The sequence below is a fragment of the Cuculus canorus genome, chromosome 2 (assembly GCF_017976375.1).
Source record: "Cuculus canorus isolate bCucCan1 chromosome 2, bCucCan1.pri, whole genome shotgun sequence".
Lineage (NCBI taxonomy): Eukaryota > Metazoa > Chordata > Aves > Cuculiformes > Cuculidae > Cuculus > Cuculus canorus.
In genome coordinates this window covers 10,342,491-10,356,196 of record NC_071402.1, presented here as the reverse complement: position 1 = coordinate 10,356,196, position 13,706 = coordinate 10,342,491, and the positions used below count along the sequence as shown (strand labels likewise).

General features: G+C 38.9%; 1 protein-coding gene across 6 annotated transcripts in view; it reads left to right on the top strand.

The window, feature by feature from the left end:
• Positions 1 to 13,706, top strand: part of EFR3A (EFR3 homolog A) — an 84,837-nt gene that overhangs the window by 35,412 nt on the left and 35,719 nt on the right. For 5 of the 6 annotated variants that reach the window (XM_054057414.1, XM_054057415.1, XM_054057416.1 and 2 more), the window contains 3 exons: positions 1,393 to 1,514; positions 4,229 to 4,378; positions 10,517 to 10,654. In XM_054057414.1, coding sequence (XP_053913389.1) covers positions 1,393 to 1,514; positions 4,229 to 4,378; positions 10,517 to 10,654 — 410 coding nt within the window. The remainder of the gene's footprint in view (positions 1 to 1,392; positions 1,515 to 4,228; positions 4,379 to 10,516; positions 10,655 to 13,706) is intronic. The other variant, XM_054057413.1, reaches the window with a different exon arrangement.

Sequence of the window (13,706 nt, the reverse complement as noted above, 5' to 3'; positions counted from 1 at the left end):
TTAATACAGATTCTTTTTCATGCTGTTATGTTATTAACTTTTACCAAATGTACAATTTATTAGAACCCAAAGTTCCTTTTCTGCATTGAGCTGTGTCTGGCTTGTTTTTGGAAAGCTGTTTTAAAATGGAAATTTGCATTTGTCATTCCTAAGTTGCTTCCTTGATTTTTCAGGTCCTATTTCCAGTTTGTCAAGAACTAGGCTTCAAGTGTGCTACAGCTCTGCAGCTTAATGTTCTTTGCAAATTTGATGAGCCCACTCTGTCATCTAAGCATGTAGTGAGACTCGAACACTACTGTATTCCAGACAGGCTCCTTCAGAGATTCACTCAGTACTTTTGTCAGCAGCATCACTGAAGTTAAGATATGACAGATGCTGTTTCACCAAATCTATGTCATTGTCATAGCAATAATTTAAGCTGGATTGATGTGATTTGTTCTTCATAAAACCATGTTGACTGTTACTTAACTCTTTGTTACTTTCTAGATGGTTGCAGATTGTATTTTTTTTTCAGTGTCTTTTTGTGAATAGAATTTAAGTTGACTGGGTTATGGGACCCTGACTCCTCCTTTTTCCCTTTTGTAAAGATAGACAGACTTGACAGAATGCCTCCAAGTTTATTTCCCTTGAATTTCAGTAAGTCAGAATGTTGCTAGTTAACCTGCTACTGACACTGTAGCATTTGATTGCTTGGATTGCTCTCTACAACTCACTGAAAGGAATTTGTAGTGAGATCAGGTTGGTCTGCTCTCCAAAGTAACAAGTAACAGGACGGGAGAGAATGGCCTCATGTTGTGACAAGGGAGGTTTAGATTGGATATCAGGAAAAAAAATTCTCCACCAAAAGGGCTGTCAAGTGTTGGAACAGACTGCCCAGCGAGGTATTGAAAAGATGTGTAGATGTGGTGCTGAGGGACGTGGTTTACTGGTGGAGTTGGTAGTGTTAGGTTTACAGTTGGACTTGGTGACCCTAAAGGTCTTTTCCAACCTAAATGATTCTATGAATCGATGACACTCACTGTTCAAGTGTTAGATGTTTCTGTATTGAATGGCATGCTGTATTTCATGCAGTTGTACCCTTTCATAATCATAGAAGCATAGAGGTTGGAAAAGACCTCTAAGATCATGAAGTCTGACTGTCAGCCCAGCACCACTGTGCCTATTAAACCATGTCCCGATAATAATCTAAATGAAGTTCCAGTGGAAAGGCTTTAAAAGGAAAACTCTCCAACTGAACTTTTTCGTCTCTGAAGTTAAATATTTAAGTACTGTCAAATTTGGATTCTTTGCTATTGCAATGTTTTATGTCATCTCTTAAATGAAGCTTAGTATTCACAATTCTCTTTTGGGAAATTTGTGTCAAAAGTTTTTTTAATGTATTTCATTTTCCAGTTTGTCAAATTTGCCAATATTGAGGAAGACACGCCTTCATACCACAGACGCTATGACTTCTTTGTGTCTCGATTCAGTGCCATGTGTCATTCATGTGACCATGATCCAGAAATACAAACCGAGTAAGTGCCATTCTGTATGTTTTGCAGAAAACTGTCTTAGCACATTAATATAGTCTATAATATAGCTTGTATTAAGGTATGTAAGTGGAATAGTTCATTGCATAGGAAGAAAATGAAAGTCTGACTTTTTAAATAGCACTGAATATTGCAGATCTTGGGTGGCTAGAATTCCTAGAATATTCACGTGGAATTTTACGTGAATAATGCCTGCTGGATTGCATGATTCTCTTCAGCAAGGCACTACTTATTACTGTAAATGTGTGTGAGTTGCATAACTCATTTGAGGAATGAATAGGACTACTTATGTGAATAGCAAAAGCTTATTTTGAGTATCTGCTATTTGAGAATTACTCAGTAAAGCTGAATTTCTTAGATGTCTGCAGTCTGATGCCATGTGTGAAACTGAAATGCCTTAATATATTAGCATTACAAATTTTTACAGTATTATGTAAGCACAACATTTTTTTTTTACTTCCACTCCCTCTAGCGATGCTTTCTTTATATACTTCATCAATCAGCATTTAACTCCTGACCATCTTAAAAGTCTGAAGGCTTTTCAGATTACATGTTGTTGTAATTTCTGTTCATCTCTGTTGTACCCATCTTTTCTATTTCCATGAATTAAATTGTTCAGCCAACTATAATAAAAATCCATGTGCTGAACATTTAGTCAGCCCTTTGGCTGTATAACCATTATGTTAGCTGCAGCGTCTGAGGATTTTTCTTAAAAAGTTTGCAGTTTCAAAAATGTATGAACTGTATTTTCAGGAAGAATGAATACTATGTACATTGATTAGGAAAAAAAAAGCCAAAAAAACACCATAAAAACACAGAGTCATTCCTCCTTTAGTCTTCTGGTTCATTCGTGCTTATTTTTTGTAATTTGCAGCCATCTTATTTGTTGCCCTATTGCAATGACCAGGGTTCTGCTGTAACTTTGTCTCCAAAAGGGTTAAGATTAAATCTGCCACCTTCTGCTGTACTTTTCCCCTTAGCCCCACCGCCTTTGCCTTGAGAAACACTTTTCCAGTGTATGGTTTTACAGTATGGTCCCAGGAATTCTTTGGGGAAGCAGTGAAGGGATAGTGTATCGTATTCAGGGAATAAAAGGCAGTTGTCACTAGTGAATCGTGTGTATCATCCAACTGCCTCATATCTTAGGCTTCTGCCAGGTACCTGAGGCAGATTGCTGCAAACAGTATTCATAAATGTTTTAGTGAGCTTTTTGAGATTTTGCCTTTTTAGGCTTAGTGAAACTAAAACAGGATGTTAAACTGCTTGCTCACTGTAAAACGTTTCATAAGAGGTTAGGATATGAGGCTCAGGTCAGGATTTTATTACTACTTTCACCTTCATTACCCCTTGCAAATGAGAAGTAATATTAGTAATGAATGAGAACATGGAATGAATTAAGAGAGTAGCACATTTCTAATTTATCTACAGAGTATGATCTAAACCCAAAGTAGCATCCCTCAAAGCTGAGATTGCTGTAGGAATAAGAGAACTGTGCTTGCTTGTCTTTTGCTCTTCAGATCGCCAGCCTGCACCATCATCTGTGTATCGGTCTGCAGTGTTGATGTACCTTTAGGCAGGGAAAAATTTCATCCTAGTAGCATAAGTCTGTGCATGACCTTGATTTAAATGTAATCTCTGCTTTAATACCTATCTGAACCTTCTTCAGAGGAATGAATCCTTTTGTGTATGTGGTGAAATTTGATGCTGCACCTTCCTCAGTACTTAAGCTCTTATTTTTTGACCTCCTGTACAAGAGTAAGAACATGAAATTGGTGCTAAGTGGCACTCCAACACACAAAAGTGTGGCCTCTCTTCCCCATTTGTATCATTTTTTACTCAGGTTAATGAAATTTATAGCAATATGACCTTTTCCACATCACCCTACACAGTTTAAATGTCTGTTTTGAAAGAGATCTTTATAAACAGCAATTGTTATTGGAGTTGGCATACCAGGTTTGCTGTATGTACTGAGGTAATTCAGCAAAACACCTGAGCGATGACTGCAGATTACAATTCTAAATGTAGATATCACAAGTAGTCAATACCATTGATGGAAGTTAGGGTTTAATTCAGCTCATCTAACAACACACACGTGGAGTCACTTTTCACCGGCATAGCATGAGGTTCCACTGAACTGACTGCTTGAATAGGAGCATGGGCATCATCTGTACTTATAGTCAGGTAATGCTGGCTTCTGAATCTGAAATGGAATTTCACTGGTAAGTAAGATTTCCCTTTCAGCAGGGGAGATTAGTGCTAGTATTTAATGTATATAAAGACACAGTATCAGCAAAATTTTATTACCTTAAAAATAATAATTGAAAAGCAAAAAGACAGCACTGAAATCGGTTAATATTGCACAGTTTCAACTGATGGGTAGTATATTGCATAGAGTTGGTGGGCTTTTACCCATGTAACTTCTGTTGGAGGTGGTATATGCAGTTTATGTATTCATTGATCAGTGTTAGCATTATCTTTACAGATCATCTGCTGTTTGTTTTGTCAGATTCTTTATGAGCTCTAAAGGCATTTAAAGGCAATATGGGCAACCTTAAGGAATTGGCTAGGTTTCCACATTACTGCTTGTGAGAACCTAATGAAATTCCACAATTCATGATTGCTACTGCTTAATAGGTGAACAGCCATACCAGGAGGTGCTGTGTTTCTCATTTTCAGTAATTTCTTCTTTCCTTCCTTAGAATCCGAATTGCTGGAATCAGGGGCATTCAGGGAGTGGTTCGAAAAACAGTTAATGATGAACTTCGAGCAACTATATGGGAACCTCAGCACATGGACAAGATAGTACCATCATTGCTGTTTAATATGCAGAAAATAGAAGATATTGACAGGTATTTTTATTCCTGATTGCTGACACGGTTTTTAAGTGATCTTTGGGCTTAGGTTTTATGCTAGATACCTTTTACTTTTTATTGGAAATAACTACTGATGTTTACTAGCTGAATCTCTCGAAACTGATAGCATAGCTCTGCTTAACTACGCTTAATGCTTCTTTTCTTAAAGTGTTTTCAACCACTTGCATTTCACGTTTTTTTAAAATTCTGCCAGTCTAAAAATCGCTCCAGAAACTATATATCCATGATTGGATTTTTAAAGAATTGTAAACTTTTTATTTTGTAATGTCAGATAGAGAGGTTAGTAAGCATACATTTGCAGGTGACTCAAATGATTTTTCTAGTTCTAGTTGTTAAAAATGGAGGTTCTAATTCCCATTTACCCATTAATAACAATTGTCTGTCCCATCTGCAACAGTACTTAGAGCGAGAATTTAAAGTTTCTTTATATGTAGACAACTTTCTCTTCTCTTGTTTTCAATGGCTCCTAGGCCTATTACCTGCCAGATATGCATTCAAAAATGATCTCTGTTATAATTTTTGTTGAGCATATGCCAGTCCCCTTACAATTGAAAAGTCACTTTTTTGATCCATTTCTGTATTTGTGGCTGAACACTATAGAGTAGTAAAAGGTGTTTATTACTAGCACTGGGAAATTTCATTAAGCCAAATTCAGCTGTGCAAACAAGCTTAAAAGTTTGTTTCATGTCCAGCCCTAGCTGCTTCAGAAGTTGCTTGGTAAGTAGGTTCACTAGCCTTCCTTTAACAACAGGCTTTTCGTGCTTTCATGTGACACTCAGCTTGTTAAATCTCTCAGGTTTCTCTTTTCATTTTTCTTTGTTGCATTTTGATGGGGTGTTTTTGCTATTCCTCAGCCTTATTTTGCTTTCCACTGTCAGCACCTATCTGTTCTTTAAAGTGAATTTTCAGACAAAATGACTGTAATCGATTACTGTCTATCTGTCCGTGCTTTATCTATTTACTACAAGTGACCAAGGGCCCCCACAGCGTATACAGAAATATCCGCTTGGATTTCACATTTCAAGAGTGATCTGAATAAGAGAAGAAGGTTTTGAAACTGTCGTTTGAACAAGGAGAACCTAGTTAGCCTTTGCTTGTTCTTACAGGTTTTTAGATGCAGGTGGGCTCTTTTCCTTTGCTACTCTTTACAGTGTTCTCAAGCATGTACTTTCTTTTATATAGCAAAATTTAACTACTGATGGAAAAACTGACTGAAATAAGATTTGGATCAAAGCAGATCAGTTTATATGTATTGCAGGGCTAATTTTTATCATTTGTTGAGCAATTCAATAGTGGTGGTAGAAAAACAAATCTGTCTGAAAACAACAGTTAATTAAATATCTGAACTGGCTGTTTGAAACTCTTTCTGTAATACATGTTCAACAGTCAAAAAGACTAATTATTTCCCAAGTGGCAAGGAGGGCCTTGCATGATGCACATATGACTGAAAAGCTGAAAACAGTGTTTTTAAATTGTTGATCAGCTGGCCTTAAGTGATGCTACGGAGAATTTCTCATCTTGTTTCATGTGTGATTTCATATTTGTAGAGCACAAGTAGAGGCATCTTGAAGAGTAGGAGTAAGAAACATATTGTCCTGGCAGATGGAACCAAAGCATTATTTGAGGAAGAGCAGAAATTCCAGAAAATACCCCAACATAAGTCCATAGAAAATAACCATTTTTGTTTAAAGCACGTTTGTTAAAGTGCACATAGGTAAAGCTTACCTTAAAGATCAGTAGCTTAATTTAAGAGTCTTGTGAATACATGTCAGATGAGGCATTTTCTGGAGTTAGGAATATAATGTTTAAAAAACATTTTAAAAAATAATTGTATTTGTGTATGTCATTGCTTGTCTGTATATTTGAGTTGCATGACTATCTGACAAATTCACAAGTGTAACATTTCTAAAAATCAAACCATTTTTCTGTTGGTTGTACTTCTCTACAATTTTGAATTACAAAGTAATTGCTATGCATATTCCAGTAGATTGCAAGACATTGCTTTAAAGACTCTCCCTCCATCCTTCGAGTTTTCTACAAGAGAATTTGGAAGAATTAATCATGTTTGTCTGTTTACGTGCATCTCTAAAGTGGGGAAGGGTTATATGAAGTTGGGTATCAAAACAGTGGACATATGGACTGAAAGTCTAAATGTGGAGGATTAATGTTCTGTAAGTGTTGCAGTTGGGTTGTTCAGGGTTTTCTATCTTTATTTAAAAAACAAGTCGGTGAAAATTGACTAGAATTACTCATTTGAATGTAGAAACTTCAGAATCTATGCAAAGCTTTCCTTTAAAACTAAAAAGTTAAAAGAGTAGTTTTGTATTCATTGTCTTTCATGTGATAATGCTAAGGAATACTTAGTGAGAAATACTTAGGTAGGTGCTATTAAAGCTCAAAACAAAAATGTGATTCCTACAGAAAACAGGAGATCATTTTGAACATTCTGATGCATCCTCACGTTTTAGACTTGGAAGACTGGATTGCAATTTATTCTTTATTCTAAAATAAGACTCCAAACAATGCTAAGAAGTCACCTTCTGTAGGATTTCCTATACAAACACTTAAAAGATAACTTATTTTTACTGCTTTTTAGCTAGAATTATTCCAGATAGACAGGCTTTGCATCAGTTTTCTGTAGCCTGCTGTCTTTTTTTCCCCATCACGCACCTGCCTTTTTAATGCTGCTGAATTCTATGGAACCTGTGTTGCAACAGCGATGGGGATGATAATCCTGCACTGCCATTTGTATCTTCTTGGCACTGAGAATGATGCTTGTCTGGCTAGATCAGAGTCTAGGCAGTACAGAGGAAAAAAATAGGGCGATTGAGAGACACGGCAGTTAGGTAAAGCTGCAGTTTAGTGATATCTGTGGTGGCTTATATACAAATTGTCATGCTATTTAAAATTCTAATCATTGTCCATTTGTATAACTTTCTCATTTATTGAACAGATGCCTGGGGTATTTTTTTTATTAAAATCTGGTAAGCTAGCAATGTTACGGTAGCTTCTGAAACACTGACGTTGCCAGAGGCAGCAGGGTTTTTATATTGTAACTTTTAGATTGTGGTAGTCTTAAAACACTAGAAGATCTTTTGCTCTCAGGAGGTATTACAAATATGATGCTACGTGATTTTTTTGACTAGTGGCATGTCAGTATTTGACTTTTTATAATACTCTAAAGCTATGGCTTTATAATGCTGAGTAATGAGCATTAACTAAAACTGATGCTTTTTTAAACATATTTAATGCAAGGCTTGCACTGAAAAATTGCAAGTATGATTAAGGTTCGAGTGTACTGATTACTGCAGTCTAAAATTAACCTCCTGATGCATAGGTACATAATGTTAATGTAGGTGAATGAATCCTCACTTAAATTTCTATAACGTGTTTTATGCAAAAAAAAAAAGACAAACCCAAACTTGCCAGCTAGATCTACAGTAATTCTCAATAACTAGGGGGACCTATTTACTTTCTTCCTCAGTCTCCCACTTCTCATCTGCTCAATTTAAATGAAATATTAGTAGCAGCCTATTGATTTGATGTGTGAAGCACTTAAATTCAGAAATAAATCTCAAATGCCTTTAATTTGCTCTAGTAATTCAGATCTCTCTGTCCTGATAAGAGGGTGACTGGGTAAAACAAAAAAAAGGAACAAAACCACCCCACAAAACCAAGACCCCACAATCCAAGAAGTGAACGAAAGAAATGTTACCAAGGGCTGCATGAGAAATGAGAACTGGGAAACTGGAAACTCTTCTGGAAGGACTCTACCTTTCACTGTTTACAGTGCAGATCAGATTTTAGTTATTTCATGGTGTGGAGAGGCTATTCCCTTCAAAGCTCAGTGGCAGAATTTGGGTCTCAGTAGGTTTTAGTTTAACTAAAACAGTGTGTGGTTTCTGTAGCTTTTCTTGCAGCTGGATTCTGTCTTTAGTTCTGTATTCTTACTCTTTTTTTGTACCACGTTGATTTTAAATAGCCAGCTTAATTCCCAGTTGCAAAAAATTGCAAATGACAGTATTTGAACTTTACAGAAGTTTGGTCATTGCTGCTGTCATGAGTATAAACCATTAAAGCCTTGCTTTGCACTGCAATTTTTATTAAGTTGTAAATTCCCTACAAAATTAAGTTACTTAAATGCTGATTATAATTCCTTCTTAATTTAAAAGACGTTTTATTTTAGATTAAGTCATTCATTGGGGTACTTTAGCACCTGATGAAGCAGTAGATGTGGTCGTAATAAATACTTATTTCCCGACCTTCCCATCGTGAGTTGTGCATCATTTCTTATTGTTCTATTTACTATCAATAGTACATTTCTGTGATTGAAATAACTGTAATCATCTTGTTAAAGGACAAATTTCTTAGCAAAACTTATGCAATTTAACACTGTTCGTGGTCTGTATATCTGGTGCAAAGTTTCACAGCCTGTATTTTTTCATTGCTATTATTTTCTGGCTGAAGAAATCAGTTGCTGTTTCTTTTTCAGAGTAATGCTTTTAGGGAAAAAAGAATCTTCCTTCAACAAGGGCCACCTTGTGAACATATAAATCTTAAAAATATATTTCCGAATGTGAAAGATGTCTGGTCTGTCCCCCCACCCCCAAAAAAAAAAAAAAAAAAAAAAAAGCTTAGTAACATACTATGTGATAAAAACAGAGAGTCCGCTTGCCCAATGATATCATTGAGGGGAAGAAAACTACATGGCAAGAAGGATCTTGACAAAGTACCATATTCTAATAAGGCTCAAGATTAGAGGTTTGTAGGTACTGATGAAGACATCACAATAGACGTTGTGCTTATCTTTCCAGTCCTTGTGTGGGTTAGCCTTGGCTAAAAGCCAAACTCCCATCCAGCTATTTGTTCCCTTCCGCACCCACTCAGCATGACAGGGGAGAAAGTAGGATGAAGAAGGTCATGGGTTGAGATGAAGAAGGGGAGATCACTCAACAGTTGCTGTCACAGGCAAAACAGACTTGACTTGGGGAAAAATAATTCAATTCATTGCCAATTAAAATAGATTTCAGTGGTAAGAAACGGGACAAGCTTGAAAACATCTTCCTCCCACCACCTTTTACCCTGCCCAGCTTTAGTCCTGACTCCTCTTCCCACAAGGGCTCATGAGTGGGGAGGGAGGCTGAGGTCAGTCCCTCTCAGCCCCTCTCAGCTGCTCCTCCCTTTTCACACCTGTTTCTGCTCCAGCATGGGCCCTTCCCCAGGCTGCAGTGACAACCTGCTCCCACCTGGGTTGTCCATGGCCACAGCTCCTGCAGGAAATATACCCCTGCTGCAGCCTAGGTCCGTCCCTGAGCTGCAGAGTGGTCTCTGCTCCAGTGGGGTCTCTCTAGGGTTGCAGGGGATCCCTGCTCCATGCCTGCAGCACCTCCTGCCCTCCTCTTCCTCCTGCCTTAAGCTTCCTCTGCTGCTGCTTACTCCTTGGCTTCCTCCTTCACCTTTGCCCCTTTCAGAAACCTGTTTTCCCACCGACACCTGCAGATTGGCTGAGGGGCTCAGCTTGTCCTGCAGTGGGGCTAGTCAGTCCTCTCCATAGTAATGTGGGGAGACAGGCAGTTAGAGGGTGACTAACTTGTACGCTGTCTGGTTATAGTTAACCATGTGGGTGATGATGTTCTAATTAGTTCGATCAGACTTTTTTCAATTCACAAGCCATCTGTTTCAGCAGAAGTATTGCATTTTATTGAATACTCACCCACACGGTGTGGATTCAGTAGTGGGCAGGTGAGTGAGATCATTAGTCTGAACAAAATGACTAAAATTTTGCTTAACATTTTGCATGGTTTCATAGCCGTGATGCATTGTTAGTAATGGGTAATGGTTTGTTAAAAGACAGTGGGTAACAAGTTAAATCAGTATTTAAACAGCTGCTTTCTTGTATAAATATTTACTAATACACTGGTCAGCACTGAGTGAACTGATGGTGGTCTGTAATGCTACTGTAAGACAATAAAATGTATTATTTAGAATTCTGGTTTGGTGCATATTTGAGATACAGTTTTTGCCTAGATCAAGGGCGTAACTCATGAGTGTTGTAGAACCAAGATTATTAATATTAATCAGTAGTAAAATCAATGTATTTTTGTTTTATTTCAGCAGAATAGGCCCTCCATCCTCTCCTACAGCAGGAGAAAAAGAGGAGAATCCTGCTCTGCTGGCTGAGAATTGTTTCAGGGAACTACTAGGACGAGCAACCTATGGAAATATGAATAACGCTGTCAGACCAGTTTTTGCGTAAGTTGAAAATTCATGGTAGGTCTTATCTTAAGAGATTTTTTTTAACTTCATCCTCCAATTAAGTTGCATTAATTCCTTCTTCCTTTTCACCCCAATGGATTCATTTAATGTTTTTTCAAGAAAGTGCCCCTTTTAATCTTGTTCCTTTGTTGCCTGTCTGTTAACTTGAAGATAGCTATGGAGAAACGTGTGTCCCTTTTTACTGGTTTTAGAAGTACGTTATAATGATTTGGATGTGTTGTTGCCTCAGCTGGCCTTTCTTTTTGAATATGAAACTGTTTATTTGATACATTAATGTCCCATAGATGACTGTTGCAGTCAGTGAAGAGACAAGTAAAATATAAGTAGCACAAAGGAATACTGTGCCCAGATTAATACATAAGGTTAAAATTTCTACTTACTTGCAGTTTTCTGCTGAGCCCTGTTTTGATAGTCTGTGAGGAATATCTTTAACAGCTCATTTAATAGTGGATGACATCTACAAGAAGGGTTGCAGGGAGGATCCAGAGAACTACAGGCCTATCAGTCTGACCTTAGTGCCGGGGAAAGTCATGGAACAGGTGATCTTGAGTGCTATCATGAAGCACATGCAAGAGAACCGGGTGATCAGCCCCAGTCAACAGGGGTTCATGAAAGCCAGGTCTTGCCAAACTAACCTGATCACCTTCTATGAAAAAATGACTCGACTACTGGATGGGGGAAAGGCTGTAGATGTAGTCGTCTTGGACTTCAGTAAAGCCTTTGACACAGTTTCTCACAGCATTCTGCTTCAGAAACTGTCTGCCTCTGGCCTGGACAGGCGCACAGGCTCCTGGGTTGAAAACTAGTTGGATGGTCGGGCCCAGAGAGTGGTGGTAAATGGAGTTAACTCCAGCTGGAGGCCAGTTACAAGTGGGGTTCCCCAGGGCTCAGTACTGGGTCCAGGCCTGTTCAATGTCTTTATCAATGACCTGGATGAAGGCATTGAGTGCCCCCTTAGCAAGTTTGCAGATGACACTAAGCAGGGGGGAAGCGTGGATCTGCTGGAGGGTAGGGAGGCTCTGCAAAGGGATCTGAACAGGCTGTACTGCTGGGCCGAGACCAATGGCATGAGGTTTAACAAGGCCAAATGCCAGGTCCTGCACTTGGGGCATAACCACCCTGTGCAGTGCTACAGACTAGGAGAAGTCTGTCTAGAAAGCTGCCTGAAGGAAAAGGACCTGGAGATGTTGGTTCACAGCCGACTGAACATGAGCCAGCAACGTGCCCAGGTGGCCAAGAAGGCCAATGGCATCTTGGCTTGTATCAGAAACAGCGTGACCAGCAGGTCCAGGGAGATTATTCTCCCTCTGTACTCGGTACTGGTGAGACCGCACCTTGAGTACTGTGTTCATTTGTGGGCCCCTCACCACAAGAAGGATGTTGAGGCTCTGGAACCTGTCCAGAGAAGAGCAATGAAGCTGGTGAGGGGGCTGGAGAACAAGTCTTATGAGGAGCGGCTGAGAGAGCTGGGGTTGTTTAGCCTGGAGAAGAGGAGGCTGAAGGGTGACCTTATTACTCTCTACAACTACCTGGAAGGAGGTTGTGGAGAGGAGGGAGCTGGCCTTTTCTCCCAAGTGACAGGGGACAGGACCAGGGGGAATGGCCTCAAGCTCCGCCGGGGGAGGTTCAGGCTGGACATCAGGAAAAAATTCTTCACGGAAAGGGTCATTGGGCACTGGAACAGGCTGCCCAGGGAGGTGATTGAGTCACCTTCCCTGGAGGTGTTTAAGGGACGTGTGGATGAGGTGCTGAGGGGCATAGTTTAGGGATTGTTAGGAATGGTTGGACTCAATGACCCCTTGGGTCCCTTCCAGTCTAGTGATTCTATGATTCTATGTGCGTGCAGTATGCACAAATGCACACGGTATAGGTTGTAGCTGATGTAGTAGCTATCAAGTCACGTTTTCAGTTCTCTGCATTGCCCCAGTTGCTTCCTTAAAAAAATACGACACAAAAAAAAAACTACAGGCATTGAGGTAACTTTAATCTGCTTCTTCCACCTCTGCTAGTGTGTACAAATTACGTGTGGTCTTAGGGATAAATCTTCACAGGAAGCTCTAGACTCAGTGATACCACTTTCAAACCATGACTTTTCATGGTGACGAGGAGAGCTGCTTGCTCCTTGTAGATTTTCAAGATAGCCACCTGTTAGAGGAATATGTTGTCTTTGATGGCCTAGTTCTTCCCACAAAGACTTCATTTTGTACACTGAAATACTTTCAAGCTACCAAAGGCCATTTTCAAGTCTCTATTGTTAAGTAAAAACAGAAAGGCAAAAAAAGAGATAAGATAGGCATTGAGGACAGAGAACTTTTATAGCCCCTTGTTTTTCACCTAAATGCATTAGGTGCACAGAACTGTGCTATTATCTTACTTTCCATGTGTACCTGTTACACCAATTGGGTGGGAGTTTTAACAGTTGTGAAGTTGTTTTATTAAAAAAAAATCTCTCCCTTTCCTACATTTAAAATTTGTATTCCTCCAAAATGGCTGTCATTAGAATGAGCATTTAGGTACCAAGCAATCTGGATGGACAATTTAGAACTGTATTGCAGCTGTTTTCTTGCATCTTACAAGTTTCTTTTATGGAATTATCTCAGAACTTTATTGGCACGTGGAGTTACTTCAGTCTTTTGAATTACTTCAATAGTGGGGAAGTTTCCCACAAATAATGCCTGATTCCTTAGACCCAGTTAGTGCTGGGTTTGGGATTTGAGAAGGTGTCATACCTGCATTTCCTGTGACAGCTCCAAAGTTTATGTATTCAAAGGGTTATTTCCAGCTTGATTTCTTTTCTTATTCGCTATAATCCTGAGGAACCACTTGAGTCTTTGTGCACCTCTGTGTGCCACGTGCTCTGTTTGTGCACTGAAATCGTAGATCATGACCAGTTACTCAGAATATATTATCTGTTCACCATTTTTATGTTGCATTTTGAGAAAAAAAGATACATCTATATGGCAAAATTCTATAAGTAACTGCTGTATAGTTTTAATATTTTTGAAGAACAAATGATGGAGAAAATGCA